Source organism: Capsicum annuum, chromosome 12 (assembly GCF_002878395.1).
Source record: "Capsicum annuum cultivar UCD-10X-F1 chromosome 12, UCD10Xv1.1, whole genome shotgun sequence".
Lineage (NCBI taxonomy): Eukaryota > Viridiplantae > Streptophyta > Magnoliopsida > Solanales > Solanaceae > Capsicum > Capsicum annuum.
The window spans coordinates 135,025,661-135,045,398 of record NC_061122.1 but is presented as its reverse complement, the minus strand read 5'-3'; the positions used below and the strand labels follow the sequence as shown (position 1 = coordinate 135,045,398).

At 29.3% G+C, this 19,738-nt stretch overlaps 1 protein-coding gene across 2 annotated transcripts; it reads right to left on the bottom strand.

Moving 5' to 3' along the window:
* Positions 1-15,428: 15,428 nt before the first annotated feature.
* On the bottom strand, positions 15,429-18,447 carry LOC107851586 (probable trehalose-phosphate phosphatase J). Of its 2 annotated transcripts, XM_016696655.2 has the most exons (10): positions 18,210-18,446; positions 17,801-18,078; positions 17,361-17,501; positions 17,177-17,248; positions 16,967-17,059; positions 16,704-16,862; positions 16,404-16,551; positions 16,152-16,222; positions 15,974-16,066; positions 15,429-15,765 (listed from the first exon to the last, which is right to left on the bottom strand). In XM_016696655.2, the coding sequence occupies exons 2-10, from the start codon at positions 18,068-18,070 to the stop codon at positions 15,724-15,726; spliced, it is 1,089 nt and encodes a 362-aa protein (XP_016552141.2). In that variant the 5' UTR covers positions 18,071-18,078; positions 18,210-18,446; the 3' UTR covers positions 15,429-15,723. The 2 variants fall into 2 exon arrangements, with proteins under 2 accessions (XP_016552141.2, XP_047256359.1); XM_047400403.1 differs by having other exon boundaries at positions 17,801-18,447.
* Between the last annotated feature and the right edge of the window lie 1,291 nt (positions 18,448-19,738).

Below are 19,738 nucleotides of genomic sequence, written 5' to 3'. Positions count from 1 at the left end.
ATGTCCAACATAAGAAACACATAAAGAAAAAGTAGATGGAATTTCTAAGAACATATCACCTTCTCTTTCACAAGAGTAGTCCTTACATACATACAAACCATCATGGGAAGCCAAAGGAACACTATCAAAATCATCTCCACAAGGACAATCACAACTCGAGTTTTCTAAACATTCAAGCAAATCAAGATCATCTATGCCCGGTTGATCATTTTACTCACCCTCACTAGTTGTTGGCAATTCACATACCAATGTAGACTCACCTTGTTTTTCACAAGGGTCAACTAGTGTTTGAATACTCTCTTCACTTGGTAATGGAACCTTAGTCAAGTTGTAAGTGCTAGCACTAGATGGACACAAATCATTCTCACGAGGAGAATCAATTTCATCATCTAAAGGATCAACTAGTGCTTGCGTACCTACAACAAGAGTTTGGTCCTCATGCGACCTAACAATATCAAGAGTATCACAAAAAGAAGAATCATGCACTCCTACACTAGGTAAAACCGCAACTACGTTCATAGGAGTGTAGGGGATAGCATATTTACCTCATAGCTCACATGAGCTACGGTCTTCATCTTGACGTGTATTCGAGAAGCCCATGTAATCCCTTGGAACTCCCATGTGATCCAACCTTTTATTTATCACTTCCCATTGACGGGTAATGGCTTCAAGTTTAGCCAAAATAGCACTTGCAGCCGCGGGTTCCATTGTAATTGCACCTAAAAAAAAAAAAAAGAACAAGCCTACAAAGCAAAACATAAGTTAGTTCGAAATAACCTCACCACACTCTCACATACTTGATCATCTCACACTTGGAATCACAAGTGTTGCAAGTCGGCTTGTAGTTCGCGATGAGTCGAGGGGTGAGTCTACTTGTTGGTCGAAATGGATTTTTTGTTTGAAGACTCAAGGAAATGATGGTCGAACTTAAACCAAGAAGTACTACGATTTATAAAAATGACAAAAACATAGAAGAAACGTAGACACGAGTAATGGATGCAAAGGACTAATTGACAATCTAGTAGGAGTTTACTAGTTTGTTAATTAGTTCTAGGATCAACTAATGAAACTAAGAATCAACAATTAGAAACTAGTAAAATCCAAATTTGAGCGTAATATTGATGGTGAACAGTAATTAGGGTGACGTGGCAGCATGTAATTGATCTCAAGCCCACAGAACTTTAATCATAAATTTGAAATTTCAATTTTCACATAATTTGGAATGGAAGACAATTGTATTTGGAGGGAAAGTATAAGTCTTGAGTCATTTGTAAGTTTAATCTCAAAAAGATGATCTTGACTTATACTAGTTCCACCAAACTAGGCTCCTTGATTTAAGGATAGTAGTTGAAAAAGTTGATGGCAAGTCTAGGAAGTGATGACTCAAGTCTTCTCACAAACACACTTTACAACTTTTATCTTCACTCCTTTTGAATCTATTTGTACTTTTTGTTGGTTTAAGTATGAGAAGAAATGAAGAACAATATGAACACAACAACAACCTTTCAATAACACATCAACAACACACCAACAATGTCCTCCAATCTTCAATAACAAGGCATAACACACGGCCAACTTCAAATCACAACACATGGCCACTTTAAGTTCACAACAACAAGATCAATATTATAAGCTCAATTTTAGATCTAGAGACCTTTTGTGTTAGTGAGAAAGAAACCAACACAAGAAAAACAAAAATCTACTAGGTCTAGTACAAATCTCAGCCAAGACAACTTCACAAGAACAACAACTTTCGGCCAAGAACAAAAAAATGGACAGATTTTACCCTTTTTCTGGAATTTTCAATTTTTTTCCTTTTCAATAATTTTTTTTCAAGATTACTAGCCCAAGATTGATCTTGTGGGAACAAGATCAATCCATGCTATGATACCAAATGATACGAGAATAACAACGAGAACATGAAACAAACACCTAAAACAGTTCACTAGTCAAGAAAATCGTGGACCATTTTGGATGACCCCTCTTGAATTCAACAAACAACAACAAGAACACAATGTATTGTGGTATTTAACACCTAAAAACAGCCAACAACAAACTATTTTAACAATAACAAGATGAAGAACAACAACAATGGAACAAGAACAACAAGTCACGGGTTTGGATTACAAGAACACAAACAAACTATTACAACATAAACAAAATGAATAGATAGTTAGACCTTGGTTGGTATAATTTTAAGAACCCAAGAACATATGATACTCTTGGACCCTTAACACTACACACAACGGTTAACCTAACTCCTACATTGATACAAGAAGAACTTTACCTCCTCTAAGCACCAACGTATCAAGCCAACATTGCAACACAAGTGATATCTACACTTGTTGCCCTTATTTTGGTGTGGTGGCTATTTCAAGACCTACAACTAAAGGTGTTTCAGGTTTCAAGTCTTACATCAATAAACAACTAAATCCTAAAAACCCTATCTTGATCTATTTATATTACATTACAAAATAAGGCAAATGACTACACTACCCTTAATGAGAGAGGTGGCCATGGAGTGTATTTTGGGTGAAGTAAAGTGACCAAAATACCCTCAATGAAGATGGCCCAAAGTCGTGAGCTATTAAGTATCCAAAACCGTGAATCCTCGAGTCTTCAATGCTCCAATAAATCTTCCACTCACGGTCTTGATGAATGGTAGGCTCAAAATGAGTGTTCCTTGCATATTCTTATGCCCTCGGGGTGACCAAGTCTTGAGCCTTTAAGTGATGGTCTCCAATCATGTCTTTAAAAATAGGTGGCCCTTTGAATTGTATCAATACATCTAAGACAAGAACGAAATCAACCTCATCGTTTCAACTGCATTGTGTGGTGAGCTTTATACTAGTTCATTGCATTGCATCGTTGATTCAAAACTTGGCCTGATTGTCTGTTGAGGTAAAATTATGAGTTACACTTAGTTTGAGAAAGGATTGTAGGCCTTCTTTGACCCGATTGTGCCTTTCACAGCCCACCAAATGACATCAATCCTTAGCATTCCCTCATTTGAGCCTGAAGCCTTTTCTTTGGATAACCACATCTTAGTCTATATCTTTTAAGTGCTTACGTGCACTATCCCTCTTTTGGCTCACCTCCTTGAGTGCACTAAGAACATGCAAGTTGCGAATGAAGATTCAAGATCAAAGCTGCCAAAGACGAAAAATGTATAACCCCAGAAAAGCAAAAATAAAAGACGACTTCAAAGAAAAAGGAGCAAAAATCCCTCATAAAAGAGAGATAACTTCAACAAAGATGGAGAATCATTATAAAAAAAAAGAAAAAAAAACACTTACCAAAATTAAGGGAAAAGCTTCAGCATAAGATTCAAACGAAGTCAAAGTAAACACACAACAAAGGGCAAAGAAGCACCACAAAGAAGATCGAGCGTTAAAGCGCAACAAATGTCAAAACACGAATATAGTGCAATGCTCATTGAGGAATTAGTCATTTTTATCCCAAATGTCATCCTACCAGCCCGACCCCAAGCCTATATTACAAGCCAATCACAAGTCCTACAAGGTCCTACTCTAAGTGTTCCCATATTAGTGGATACTTACATGAAGTCCAAGCTTATGGTATCATAATTGCATTCATCGAACTTTTTTCTAAGTGTGAGTGCATATCTTTGGACGTCTCTACATTTGAAATAAAAATACTCAAATAGGTGTGAGAACGAGATTTTTTTTCGGATAGGGTACTTGAAACATAAGAATAGGCTTCAAATCTTTGTTTGAAGCAAGATGAACGAATCTTGTTGATACTTAGGTATGTCTAAGGTACCACTTGAAGCTATAGGAGTTACCTTGAAGTCGATCTCGGTTAGTTGGGAAAAAGACGGGGGAATTCTTATACACACTACTAATTATTGGTATCAACTACAGTCAAGGCACGATTATGCTTTTTTCAACTTTCAACATTTCTTACAAAAAAAATACAAAACAATTTTGTTTCACTGTTCAACACTTTTTACAAGGAAAACACAAAATAATTTTTTACAATTTTTACCTTCAATATTTCCTACAAATAAAACACAAAATAATTTTCTACATTATTTCACATTTCTTGCAAAAAATACAAAACAATCTTATACATTTTTCACCTTTCAACTTTCTTTAAAAAAAATAAAAAATAATTTTTATATTTTTACTTTTCCACATTTCTCACAGAGAAAATACAAAATAATTTTCTACATTTTCACTTGTCCACATTCTTACAAAGAAAATAATTTGTTGATTTTTTGTACATTCAACATTCCTTATAAAGAAAATACAAAATAATTTTCTTCATTTTTTACAAAGAAAATACAAAGCAAACTTCTACATTTTTTACCTTTCAACACCTTTTTTACAGCAAAAATGCAAAAAATAATTTTCTTTCATTTCAAACACATGACTTCACATACATGCATTACACTTCACATGCAAAACACCCACCTTCAAATACATACAATTGACCTTTATTTTCAAGTTATCGCCCTCAAACACCGACATTTTTCTTTTCTAACAGGTGTTCTCAGAGCTCTCACATTTTCAGAACCCCGCCAGTCGAGAGGCTATTACCTTTCAATTACTCAGCCAGTCAAGAACTTCTTTATTTCAGTAACCCTGTCAGTCGAGAGACTATTACCTTCCAACTATTCCACCAACTGAGAGGACATTAGAATTCGATTACCTCATCGGTTGATGACCTTAGTCTTCATAGATAATTGAGGACGACTATTAACATCAGTCTCTATAGACAATTGGAGTGTCATTAAGTCTTCGTAGATAATCAAAGACATCATCATTCAACATTCATCTCCATAGACAATTGGAGATGTCGTCAAGTCTTCGTAGATAATCGAAAACATCATCATTCAACATCCGTCTCTAGAGACAATTGGAGACGTCGTCAAGTTTTCATAGACAATCAAAGATATTATCATTCAGCATCCATCTCCATAGACAATTAGAGATGTCATCAAGGCTTCGTAGCTAATAAAAGACATCATCATTCAACATCCGTATCCATAGACAATTAGAGATGTCATCAAGTCTTCATAGACAATCGAAGACATTATTCATCACATTAGCCTCCATAGATAATTGGAGGTGTCATGCATATGTCTTCGTAAATAATCAAAGACGTCACATCAGTCTTCGTAGACAATCTAAGACGATAATCCACACCAACCTTTATAGACAATTGAAGGTGTCATGCATCTATCTTCATAAATAATTGAAGACGTCACAACAGTCTCGGTAGATAATCAGAGACGACAATCTACACCAGCCTTCATAGACAATTGGAGGTGTCATCCATATGTCATCATAAACAATCAAAGACATCGCATAAATCTTCGCAGATAAGCGGAAACGACAATCCACACCTGCCTTCATAGACAATTGAAGGTGTCATGCATCTGTTTTCGTAAATAATCAAAGACGTTATATCAGTTTTCATAGACAATCGAGACGACAATCCACACCAACCTTCATAGACAATTAGAGGTATCAAGCATCTGTCTTTATAAATAATCAAAGACATCACATCAGTCTCCATAGACAATTGGAGATGACAATCAACACCAACCTCCATAGACAATTGGAGGTATTATGCATCAAGTCTTCATAGACAATCGAAGACAACATGATTCATAACATTAATCACCATAGACAATCGGAGACGACCATCAACATCAGTCTCCATAAATAATTGGAGATGTCATCCGTCAATCTTCATGGAAAATTGAAGACAACAATCAACATCAGTCTCCATAGATAATTGGAGATGCCATGCATCAAGTCTTCTAGACAATCGAAGACATCTTTCATTCAACACATAGGTCCCCGTAAATAATCGGAGCCTCCATTCATCCTGAAGTCTCCGTAGGCAATTAGAGACATCATGCATCTTTTCAACAAAAAAGTATAATTCATAACAACAATACATTTTTGCAAATCTCACACATCATACACTGGGGCAAATTTTGAGAATTGCCCCAAAATTTTCTACTTTCTCATTTCGAACTACATTGACCTAATTCTCGCGACACTCGAGATATATAGGAAGCTCTATGCAGAATTCGGTCATAATTCCCTAATCATTCTTTCTCCCAGCAAGTACACAATCTTGCATCCCCAACATCTCACAACCCGATACTGGGGCAATTTAAAAAGAGCATCGAAAATAAATGGATACTTCCATTCCTAAATAGTCCTTCTCTCAATAATCATTCCACATGATCATTCGCCCCAATAACAAGGCAAGAAACAAATTGCCTATTCTTTCGGACTACACCCGACCTAATCCTTATACAACTCGAGGTATGTAGGCAACTCTGAATTAGAGTGCGATCGAATTTTCTTCAATGAATAAAAAAATATATCATTTTTGTCGAGCAAAATTGGTTACACGTCAATATTTTTATTTGAAGACTTCTACATCGTCCTCAAATAAGAAGGGGCAATTGTTGACACCCAATTTTTTCTCTCTATATCTAAATTTAACGTCTTCAGGCTTCCTAATTGTTAAAGGACACAAAATATAATTTTTACATCTTTTTACAATTATTGATAATCATCCTTACTTTAGGATTTTAATCAATTTGTTGTCACATTTTTACCTTTCATAATTTATTAATATTTTTTTATTTTAGGATTCTGTCAGTACATTATCATTTTTAACATTTTACAATCATCCACACACATGCACGACACATTTTTTTACAGTACTTTCTTATTAATTATATTTCAATAATTTTAATATTCTTTACATTTTTTGTAATTACATATCAATACAATACCTACATTTTTGTACATTTATTTCAATCCGCAAAAGCTGAGTCGGATCAGGTATTTTAATACACATAATAACAAATCAGTTAAGTCAAGATCTCGTCATATTTATGACACTTGACTTTTTCTAACCTGTTATCCATAATTTAAGGGATGTGTTTGGGAAAAGTTAGATTTGATATTTTATTTTATTATTATTTTTATTATTTAAATATCAAACATACATACACACAAAATACACACGTACACGATATTACATCATAGTTTTATAAAAATTTTAAATTAATTATAGTTTTCAATATTTTTAACATTCTTTATAATTTTTTCGTAATTACAAATTAATTTTTTGTATTTTTACGATCCACAAACACTGAATTGAATTAATTATTTTTACACAGTATAATACAAAATAAAAGACAAACTTGCACAAAAAAGGGGCAGCCACATTTTCTCCCCTGAAATAAGGAAAACCACACAATTCTTTAAAATATATATATATATACACACAAACATACACATACACACACACAAAGCACACGCATAATCTTCTCTCCGCTCTCACTTTCTCTCTCTAATCTTCCTCCACTCTCTCCTCCTCTCCATGGAAACAACCATGGCTGCTACCTTTCTCTTCTACACCACCAACAAAAAACCAACCCCTCACCAGCCTGCAACCTCCACAAATCCAGTCGATGTGATTGGTAAAACATTCCACCGGCGGGCTCCCAACCACCAAAGCACTGTCGCCGCTGCTCCTCCATTTCACTACTAGCTTGTCGGAGGTGAATGCCGGCGAGTCCAGTAGAAGCCACCACTGCTGGTGTCGCCCCCTTTCCCCTCTTTCCCTTCCCTTTTTGTCGTTTTTGTCGCACCTCGCCGAATTTGGTCACAGGCGGGCGAGCTCCCTTTTCTTGTCCCACTGCCCACCAAAAAATAGGGCTATATCTGGCCGTTTATTATATTTTTAGCGTTGCTCCGACGAACGCCATTGAAGCAACGCTGATATTTTATTATTACTTTAAATTTTTGCCTTTGGTGGACTGGGTTTCGCTGTTTTTGTGTTAATTTTGTACATATCTATTTGAAATGATTTAATACCCGATGTAAACTTTATTTTGTGGCTGACTCTAGAAGTTTTGATCTGTTGCGCTTTATTTTTGGTTCTTGTCTATTGGCTTTATTGTGTATTAGTTATTTTTCTTATTTCATGATTGACGGGTTGAATTTGGACTGTTTGGCTAATTTAGAATTATTTTTTACTCAAAATTTACGTCCAAAGTTATTTTATTTAGCTGATTCTTTTAGGCTGCTTTGGATATTTTGTCCCTTCTTTACTTTGTAATTTACTACACTGGTAATGAATAAAGATCGACACATGGCCAATGAAATTATCTCCCATCGAATATTTGAGGCCACCCCAATACAAAAGATGGACTTTATTTTATTAAAATTATTATTGTATATTAAAGGTCTATAATTGGCTAATGAAATTATCTTTTCGCTGGATATTTGAGGCCACCCCATTAAAAAGACGGACTTTATTTTATTAAAATTATTATTTTATATTAAAGGCCTACACTTAGCCAATGACATTATCTTTCCATCGTATATTTGAGGCCTTCATAAATAAAAGATGGATTTTATGTATACAAATAAGTAACAAAAAAAATAAATATTTTTGGGCAATGATGAAATCTTTATAACATTTCAAAACTTTATCTGAGCTCACTGTGTAACAAAAATTATATTTTAAAATACGTATATGCATACGTACTTTTTCAATTTATTTTAATTATTATTTATTTGTTACTAACATTTTTATCACTTGTGTTTATACAGGTTATCGAGAATACTTATCGGGAATGACATTCAAAGAAGACTTTAAATTATGTGTTTATATTTTTTATATTTTTTATATTTTTACTCTTGTATAAATGTTAATTATAGTAAAATTTTAATTTTGGGGTGTTGGGCGGGATATTCTTTATTTACTCAATCTTCACCACGCGTTTAGAAAAATTTAGGCCATTAATATTTATATAAAAATATTAGATTGACTTAGATTATTTAATCAGATAATTTATATTTTCTCCATTAAGAAATATTGCATAGTCTTTTTTTTAGAAGAAGTTTTTTCTCTATTCAACTTTAACTTTTTTTTTTTACATACATATACTAATATAATTTTATTTTTTTTTTTTCTACGATAAAACATATATATTATTTTATTACACTTACATAAAAGAATCAAGTTAATCAAGTAATTCACATATTATGTAGTCTTTTCTTCTCAAATAAATTTTACTTTTCTTTATAATTTTAATCAAATAAAAATATTACTTGTAAATACTTTTTCTTTTCATGGCACATCAAAATACATTTCTTTTACACACATCATAAAATACATATCTTTTACATGTTTTAATAACAATATGTTTTATTTATATATTTAATATACATATACCTTTACAGAGTTTTAAACATTTATATTCTTTTAAAAGTTAATACTTTCAGAAACAATAATGGCATCACTTTTGTATGATTTATAACTAATTTCTGACTCCCAGACACCGGAATGACGCAATAATATCGGGATGTTCATCTTGTTTTCCTAGAAATCAAGAAAGAAGACGACTTTTTTTTCTCAGGAACGTATATTAATAGTAAGGTTTAAGAGTTTTTTTTAAATTGAAATTTCAGTTACTATATTAACTCATACACTACATAATTAGAGGTATTTAATGGTGTAATTTAAGTATTCAGAAGATATTTTCTGATTACTCTTTCCTTAATTTTAGGTAAAACAGTTTTATTATACATCACACTAATGTATAACAAACCCACGAATGTATAAGTATATTTTGTAAATAGGGAGAGAAAAAATCTTAAGGGATTATCTGTAAATAGTTTCAAATTACATGGGATTTCTGTGGTTTACACGATTTTTATACTTATACTAGTTTCCTGAGGCCCATGCTAAGCCCCGGCCCAAACTCATGATATAAAAAATAATAATTTAAATTCCAAAAACGTACATAATTTATATTATATCTTTTACTTTTTAATTAACATAATCTAATGACCGACGTATTAAATTTATTTTGTTGATAAATTTTATAATTATTAAAGTTCTCAATCACATAAATGGATAATTTTAAGTAATTTTTTATTTGTGTGAAAGAAAGTATTATTGGAGAATTAGAATATATCAAAAGGCCACAAGTAATTTAATATCTTATAAAATAACATGATGATATTTTAATAATGGCAATTTAATGATGATCAAAAATAGAAAATATCGATATTTTAATGAGTTTGTGGGTATGTAATTTCTCAGTTATAGATAGAAACAAGTTTGTTTTGATATTTATTGTTTTATTTTCACCTATAATTCCATTTGACAAGAGTTTTTGTAAAATTTATTTTTTTCAATCTATGACAACAAAATATTTTAATGACTTCAAGTATATAAAAAAATGGTTACAACCTTAATTTTGAAGATTTACATAAACTAACTTAATAGTGATCTATAAGAATTTTAAATAATAATTAAATTAAATTAATAGATTGTTCCATTTGGTCTATTTCCTTGTCGTGCTTATTATTTACGTACCCCTTAAAAAATATTCTGTTCACCCTATTTTAATTATTGATTTATCTTTTTTCATGTCCGCTAAAAAAATAATAAAGGCAATATAATATTTATTATTGATTAAATTATCCTATTTATTATATATTTTTTAAAGAATTGAACAATATTTACTATAAGGGTGTAGTTAAAAATTATGACTAACTTTGACTTTATATGAAAGTTATTTTTGAATAACTTTTTTGAGCAAAAGTGATTATTAATTTAAAATGAAGAGAGTTTTAATAAAAAAAAAAAATTTATTAAGTGATAAAAAGAGACAAATTACAAACACACAAGTGGGAATGACCTTAACAAAAATAATAAAGACAAAAATAAAAATATTTAACAAAGGAACACCATCAATTGCTACGTGTATTCTCTTAACTCACTTAGCCAAGAACTGAAACACCTAAAATGTCCTTGTGAGGATTATCAAAATTTGAGATTCTCCCTTATATATAATTACTACTATATATAGGGAGGATCTCCCTTTTTGGTAGTCCTCCCAAATTTCTTAATGCAATTAAATAGCTACACATGTTTACTTATTTTCCATACATGTTGTTACATTTTTCCTCATTTATTCTTTTATGATATTTTTATTTGAGACTTTGTAATTGAACTATACATAGTATTCTTATTTTTTTTTAATAAATCTCTTCTTATTCCTTATTAGATTACTTATTCCTTTTTACTTATTTCTTATATTAAAAATTAATTATTTTTCTTTCTTATTTATTTTAGTAAATCACGAAAGATTTATAACTTTTTTCACATTATTATTACTATTACTATTATTATTAATAATTACTACCATATATAAGGGAGGATCTCCCTTTTTGGTAGTCCTCACAATTTTTTAATGCAATTAAATAGCTGCACATGTTTACTTATTTTTCATACATGTTGTTACATTTGTCCTTATTTATTCTTTTATGATATTTTTATTTGAGACTTTGTAATTAAACTATACATAGTATTCTTTTTTTTTTATATATAAATCTCTTCTTATTCCTCATTAGATTACTTATTCCTTTTACTTATTTCTTATATTAAAAATTAGTTATTTATCTTTCTTATTTATTTTAGTAAATCACGAAAGATTTAAAACTTTGTTCAAATTATTATTACTATTATTATTATTATTGCTATTTTATTATCAAGTAACTAAGTAACACATGAATAGCTAAATTAAATTTTTAAAACATAATTAATAAGGATAATTTCATATATTTTATCCTTAATATATTAAACTTTTAAGTTATTAGTCAAGTCAAAGAAACAAGTAAAAAAGAATTGAGAGGATATCCTTTTTTCTCTTCTTTTTTTTTCATTTTGATTGATCCATGTACTAAAAATAAAATTTAATTTTTGCTTATTATTTTAGCAAATTAATAAAAATTTATTATTTTCTTTCAATATTACTCTTATCATTAAGTAACTATACAACATAATAGTTGTCAATCACATCCTTTCAAATCATAATTATCGAGATCAATAACCAACTCTTATTAAATAGTTTTTTTACTAATAGAAGTACTAAATCAACAAATGTAAAATAAAATGAAATGAATAGAAATCATATTTATTTTTTTACATTTTAGTAAAATCTGTGCAACTTTGAAGTTACGGTCTCTTTTTCAATCAGAGCATTTATTATTTTTTAATAATACTTATTCTCTTTTTGAGTGTGTTTGGTACAATCATTTTCAATTAAAAACATTACTTTAATAACATTTTTTTAATAAAATTAGTGTATTTCTTACTTATTTTCTTATATTCTGTATGTAAGTAAAATATTATTTAAAAATTATTTTTATATAATTTAGATAAGTATTATGAGAGATGGGGTATGGAATGACAGGGATGGGAGCTATGGTGGGTGAAGACAGGGTGTATTGAAGAGCGAAGGGCTCAATGAATGTGAAATATAGAATATAATTTTTCTACTTTCACTTACTCATTTTTATAAGTCTAAAAAGACTTATTTTCTAGAGAAAATATTTTTTCCACAATCTATCAAATATGATTTTTTAAACATGCTGAACACATCACTTATTTATTTTAAATTAAATTTTATGTCTATTCATATTTGGTAATTATCCTTCATACTTCTTTTTTCTTAAATAAAGTCCTTTAAAAGTTATCCAAATATATTGAAAATATTTTAATAATTATAGTAGTTTTGCAGACATACATAATCAACGTATCACTAAATTAAATTAATTATGTAATAGAAAAATGTGATTTAAGTTATATATTAAATTTTATATTCTTTATCAAGAGCTTGTGCCCGGGCTTAGCACGGGCCTTATGCAACTAGTAGTAATATAAGGGAGGATACCAAAATTTGTTAGTCCTCACAATGGCACTATGGTAGTTTTAATTTTCTTAAGATCCTCTAAAATTGAGACATGTATTGATAAATTATTTTTCCCCTCTAAAATTATGACATGTAGTTGATAAGATTATGTTAGTTTTAATTTTTTTTAAAATCTTCTAAAATTGTGACATGTGGTTGATAAATTACTTTTCTCAATTACAATTATGACATGTAGTTAATAAAATTATTTTTCTCCCTCTAAAACTGTTACATATTGTTGATATAAAACTATTTTTTCTCAATTAAAATTTAATAAAATTATTTTTCTCATAATTTCTTTTCTTGCCACTTGAGCCTTTGCACTCGCTATGTCATAATAATATGATAAATTACTCTATTTATTGAGCTTGTTTATGTGCTTTTAATTATTTGACTAATCGGTTAATTCTCTTAGAAGTTTTCATTATAATATTAAGTTTTGATAAATTACATCTTGTTAATTAAGTCAATTGATAAATATAAAAGTTAAATATTCAATAACTTATTTTATCTATTAAATTACTTCTATTTTATGACTTTTATTAACACATCTCTCAATAACATTAATTGTACAAAATTTAGACAATACTTATTTGATAACAAAATTAAAAAGATTTTATTTTAAAACTATTTTTAACATGTTGATTTATCTTCAAAGAATTAAAATAATCTTGAAAAAATTAACATTATACACGTATTTTTATTTTATGTGTTTTAAAGAATTTATCTTGTTTATTACTCTTTTTCGATGCATCTTACTTCATGTTCTTTTTATATATTATTAAAACCTACTCTTTTATGAGTTTAATAAAAGAATTATTTATATAATATTTAAAATTAGATAAGATCTTTTATATAATAACTCTTTATAAAAAATACATATTTATGATTTGTAGAGAATTTTCTTCGGTTGCATAAACATTCTATAATTCTTCTTCTTTTTTCTTGCTATATATATTAAATAATCTTCTATAGAAAAAGTTTTTAAAATACTTAGGGGATGAAGAAGAGGAAAAAGAAAATAGTAAAAATTGTTCTGAACTTTTGAGATTATACTAATTTATATTTTATTTCTAATGAATTAACTATGATTTTCATGTAACTGTTATTTTAAATTACTTTATATGAATTGCATATAATTTTTTGTGGATAGTAAAATTATTGCTTATGAATAATAACATATAAAATCCTTTAATTTAAAATTATTGATAATGTTAAAAATGAAGGTAGTGATATCAATCATTATCAAATTATTTAAAAATATTTGTTTTGTTAATTAAAAAATTATATTCTTAAGCATAACTTTTATAAGAAGAACCAATTGTTTGGGTTTATTTTAATAATTTTTTTTTAATTTCGTATAAAACTAAGTTTAAATTATCACATTTATTTAGCACAAATTTATACATCTTATTGAATCGTAATTATCTTACATATTTTAAATTATGTTATTGTAAAATGTCAAATCTCTTGAGTGTAGGTCCGGGCTTAGCACGAGCCTTGTAAAACTAATAGTGATACTTATAAGGGGGATCTAAAATTTTGGTAGTCCTCATAAGGGCATTTTAAGTATTTTACTTCTTTAGTTAAGTAAATTAAGTTATCACACATGACAACTGATGATTTATTTTTTAAATATTTTTATTTTTACCTTTATTACTTTTATTAGAACCATTCCCACTTGTGCTACCTAATAAAAGACCTTTTAACTAAAACTCTATTTTAAATTAACAATTACTTTAGCTCAAAAAAAATATTTTCAAAATAATTGTAATATAACATTAAAGTTTGCAATAATTTTCAACTAAAGCATTTATAATTCTTTTTATACTGTTCAACTATTAAGTTCTTAAAAATCATGAAATAAATAGGGTAACTTAATAAATAATAGTACAAAATTGTTAAAGTATTGTTTTTCTCAGTGGACATGAAAAGAGATAAATCAATAGTTAAAAGAGGATGAATACAATATTTTTTTATGGTCAGCGTAAAAAAATAAACACGATAAGCAAATAGACCGAATGAAATAATTTATTAATTTAATTTAATTATTATTTAATATCCTTATAGATCACTATTAAGTTAATTTGAGTACTTCTATCGTAACTATTCTTATATATACTTGAAGTCATTGAAATATTTTGTTGTATAAGAAAAGAAAATTAAATTTTGCAAGAAGTCTTGCCACATGAAATTATGAATAAAGTTGAAATTCAATAAATATTAAAATAAATTTATTTTTATCTGCAATTAAGAAATTACATATCTATCAATATTTTATATTCATGATCTTCATCGAATTGTTATTATTAACATATTTTAAATCATGTTATTTTATAAAATATTGAATTACTTGTGGCCTTTTGATATAATCTAATTTTTCGGTAATACTTTTTTCCGCATAAATAAAGTTTTATTTAAAAATATCCAATTATGTGATTAAGAACTTTAGTAATTATAAAATTAACCCAAATATATATGTTTAACATGTTCGTCATTAGATCATGTCAATTATAAAGTAAAAAAAATAATGTGAATTATATTTGAATATTTTAATTATTATTTTTATATATTGAATTTGGGGTCGGGCCTAGCATGAGCATAGTAAAACTAGTAAATTTATATACATATTTAAAGAGAGACAGAGAATGCGCGCTGGAGTCTGGAGAGAACTTCCAATATAAGGTAAAACTGGTAAATTACAATTTACCCTTGTACAGAGCTAGTTACAAAGATGTACCAGGCCTTAAAGCCAAACAGAAAAGGATCCGAAAAAGCTTTTTTTTTCCACCTTTTCTTTTAGAACTTCCTTGTTATACATGATTAAAGAAAAAAGGAAAATACGTTATATGCATCATTAAGTCCATATACACTTTGGACAATTCTTAATTCCCTAGAGATGCTTTTATCTCCTCAAGTTGTCTTCGAATTCTAAACTGCCTTCGTGACGATTACTTTTTCCACTCCACCAAGCGTCTTAGAAACATCATAACCTGTGAAATCAATTAGAAAAAGAAAAAGAAGATAAAGAGGCAATAATAACAGACGAAAGATTTGGATCTAACTTATTTAATTTGCAACATCACTCATGAATCAATCTTTTTTTTAGATTTTTATTTTAAAACATATACTGATATTCCACCTTTTTTTTTTTTTAGAGAAACCAAAATTTGATTATTTTGGTATTGAACTAATTCTCACCTCAGATGGTTCTTGCAAAGAGTAAGATGCATGGGTGTCTTTTGGAGTTTTGGACACAAGAATGCCAAAACCTTGATCTCTTTCACTTAGAACCTATATAAACCAAATTTAATGTATGATTAGTAACATAAAAAGCAACAAATAAAAACATTAAATATACAAGATTAACATAGGATACCTTGAAAGCATCTTCATCGGTTCGGTCATCACCGATATATACAGGGAAGACATCAGTGCAATTAGCATATCCTATTGAGGAGAGGTTTCATTATCAAAGTTAGTATCAAAACAATTGTTTTCTTTTTAGGGTTTCATTATCAACAGTTTATTTGTCTCTGTGTCTCCAATGAAGAAGAAGAACAACAACAACAAAGAACAGCTAGTACTACTATACTAGTAATAATAAATAAGAGAAACAAACAGTACTTACCAAGTGATTCAAGCAAGAATTCAAGAGCTTTCCCCTTGTCCCACTTAATAATTGGACGAATTTCTAAAACTTTTCTTCCTTGCGTCAACCGAAGCTTTGGGTATTCGTTAAGCACCGATCTTACTTCTTGTGCTAGTTCACCCCATTTCTGTTACATCAACAACCCAAATCAGATCTTTTTTTAAAGGTTGGAACAGTTAAAAATTCACCATATTATTTTAACTCATACTTTGTTTGATGGGCCATATAATATCTATAATAATAATGATTATGTAACAGAATATTTAGACTGGCCTATACCTTTTCATCAACACAACGAAAATGTACAGAAGCACAAAACTTGTTATTCTCCACTCTAACTCCTTCTGTAGACTTTGTTATATCTACAAGTGCTTTATAAACTTCATCAATCATAGGGAGAAACTCACTTGCTGCTTGAAAAAGAACAGTTTGAGCTCCCTGAAAATTTCAAACATGAATTTGGATAAATATTGATTAGAAAAAATAGCTCTAGCTAGTTTTAACTAATGATGCTCTGAATGTAGAATAACAAGCTAACTCACTTTCTTGTATTTGGAACCCTTTGATGGCCCTTTTATATCCATACCATGGCTGCCAGCATAGTACAACTCTGCCAATCGTACAAAGCTGTATACCTACAACAATACAATCACCAAAAAGTTTTTCTTTAAAAAAAAAGACCCATTTCATAAAATGGAAAGGAGAAAAGAAACAACACCATGTACTGAAGTTAGAAAAGAAAAGAAGCATACCTTGTCTCTGCACCTCCCACTCACTATTGCAGTAGGGAAATATCTAGCAAGTTTTCTCACTGTTGCTCTCATCTGATATATGCAAACAAAGTGGGATGGATTAATAATTAATGAAAATGATTTTTCTTTAATGACCAAAAAAAAAACAACTACTGTAGTAAAGTTGATAAAGATGAAAACTTACAGCATCAGACATGAAAGCTTGATCAGGGTCCTCAACAATAGGGGAAAGAGTGCCATCATAATCTAAAAACATCACAATTTGCTTTCCCTTTGATGCACTGATTATCTGCTCAAACATATCTAGTGCTGATGGATGTTGTACCTGTTTCATTCATCAATTATCAGAAAACTCTCTTGATTCGACCCTTTTTAGACCTCACACATGGCGAAAGCTTTAGTGCATCAAACTACTTTTATTGTTTAATCTGACAATGGCGCAATCAATTAGTCACTATGCAATTGCAGAGCAAGTCCCATAATTTATGAACATTTTCCATAATTTATTCAGAGAAGCATTCATAAATATATGTGGTGGTCATTTTTCTTCGTGTAATACTACTACTATTGTATAACTGCATGATTTTTTTATTTTTTTTTTATGTTTTTTTTGCTTTAGCTTACCATCCAAGAATTCAAGTCATCTGAAAGAGGAGTAGATTTGTGATGAGTAGGAGAGGAAGCTCTCATTGATTCAACCCAAGAGTTGATTCTAGCACTATTATGTCCATTGATTTCAAGAAGTGTCTTTCTTGAAACTGTTATACAACTCCCTGGCCCCGGTGTCGGCTTCTGAGTTGCCGTCGTGACGCTCATCGATACTGGTACCTTCACCGGTATTGTCAGATTAATACCGGATTTGGGATCAGATACTACCACATTTTGCTGAGTCATTGTCAACCCTACAAAACAATACGATAAGTTCATAATCATTTTTTTACTACAAACTCGAAAATTAAGACAACCCCATTTGAGGAAACTGGGAAAGATTAAATGTTTCTATCTAAATTTGGTTCAAGTGATGAGTTAATACAATGTTGAAGTACAATCTTGAAATGAAGAACAGAGAAGGCAGTGTTCTCTCTTTCACTCTGTTTTGTGGGAGCAGAATGGGAATGAGAATTTAGAGGAAAAGTTTGATTGTAAATAAGAGAAGCAAAGGCAAGAAATAATTTTCTTCAGTTGCAAATGCAAGAAGAAAGAAGGGTGGATAATAGGAGAAATAGATGGATGAGCGGGTATCCGAGTGAAGAGATTTGGGACGGTTTGGTTTATTTTATAGTTGTAAACCACACCCTAGCGGACAAGGTGATGACACGCTTCTAAGACCAACCTTCCAAACGTTAGCTTACTTTGTTCTAGTCATCATCGAATTTTACAATAAATTCATCAAATAAATAGTGTGGTAACATTATATAATTGTTAATTTTAATTTTAAAAAATATAATATATTATTCATATTTTGATCTTTTTTATATGTATCCAATCTAATTTTCCTTATAGATTATATAATATAAGAATACCAATTTTTTAATAGATTAGCTACCTAGTAAATACTATTTTCATAAAAAAAAAATTGATTGATATTTTTATGAAACTAAAATTATACTTATATATAAAGGAGGATACAAAATTTAGTAGTCCTCCCAATGACACTATGATAGTTTTAATTTTCTTAAAATTCACTAAAATTAAGACATGTGTTGGTAATTTTGTATCTCCTCTAAAATTATGACATGTAGTTGATAAGATTATGGTAGTTTTAATTTTTTAAAATCCTCTAAAATTGTGGCATTTGATTGGTAAATTGCTTTTCTCATCTAAAATTGTGACATGAAGCTGATAAAATTTCTTTTCTTCCTCTAAAATTGTGACATGCTATTGATAAAATTACTTTTCTCCCTTTAGAATTGTGATATGTAGTTGATAAAATTAGTTTTTCATACATTTCTTTTCTTGCCACTTGGGCTGTTGCATTTGATATATCAAAATAATATGATAAACTACTCTATTTATTGAGCTTGTCTTTGTGCTTTTAATTGTTACTAGTCGGTTAATTCTCTTAAAAGTTTTCATTATAATATTCAGTTTCTCTTAGAAGTTTTCATTATAATATTCAGTATCTAGTAAATTACATATTATTTAATTGATTTAATTAATAAATATAAAATTTAAATATTCAATAATTCATTCTATCTATTAAATCACTTATATTTTATGACGTTTATTAACATAATTATCACTAACATTATTTGTACAAATTTTAACAATACTTATTCGATGACATAATTAAAAAGATTTAATTTTAAAACTATATTTAGCATGTTGATTTATCTTCAAAGAATTAAAATAATCTTAAGAAAATAATATTATACACATATTTTTATTTTATGTGTTTTGAATAATTTATTTTTTTTATTATGTTTTTTCGATGCACCTTTTTGGTAGATTAATGCAATATTATGAAATGTTTCATAAAAATATCAACCGATTTTTTTTATGAAAATAGTCTTTATTAGGTAGCCTAATCTATTAAGAAATTGATATTCTTTCGTTATATAT

Excerpts from the sequence above, each read along its gene's own strand:
- LOC107851586 (XM_047400403.1), bottom strand. The coding sequence starts at position 18,109 with ATGATTATGAACTTATCGTATTGTTTTGTAGGGTTGACAATGACTCAG. Across the intron at positions 17,249-17,360 it reads AAGCTTTCATGTCTGATGCT|ATGAGAGCAACAGTGAGAAA; the intron begins GTAAGTTTTCAT and ends TGCATATATCAG. Across the intron at positions 16,552-16,703 it reads TTCGTTGTGTTGATGAAAAG|AAATGGGGTGAACTAGCACA; the intron begins GTATAGGCCAGT and ends TTGATGTAACAG.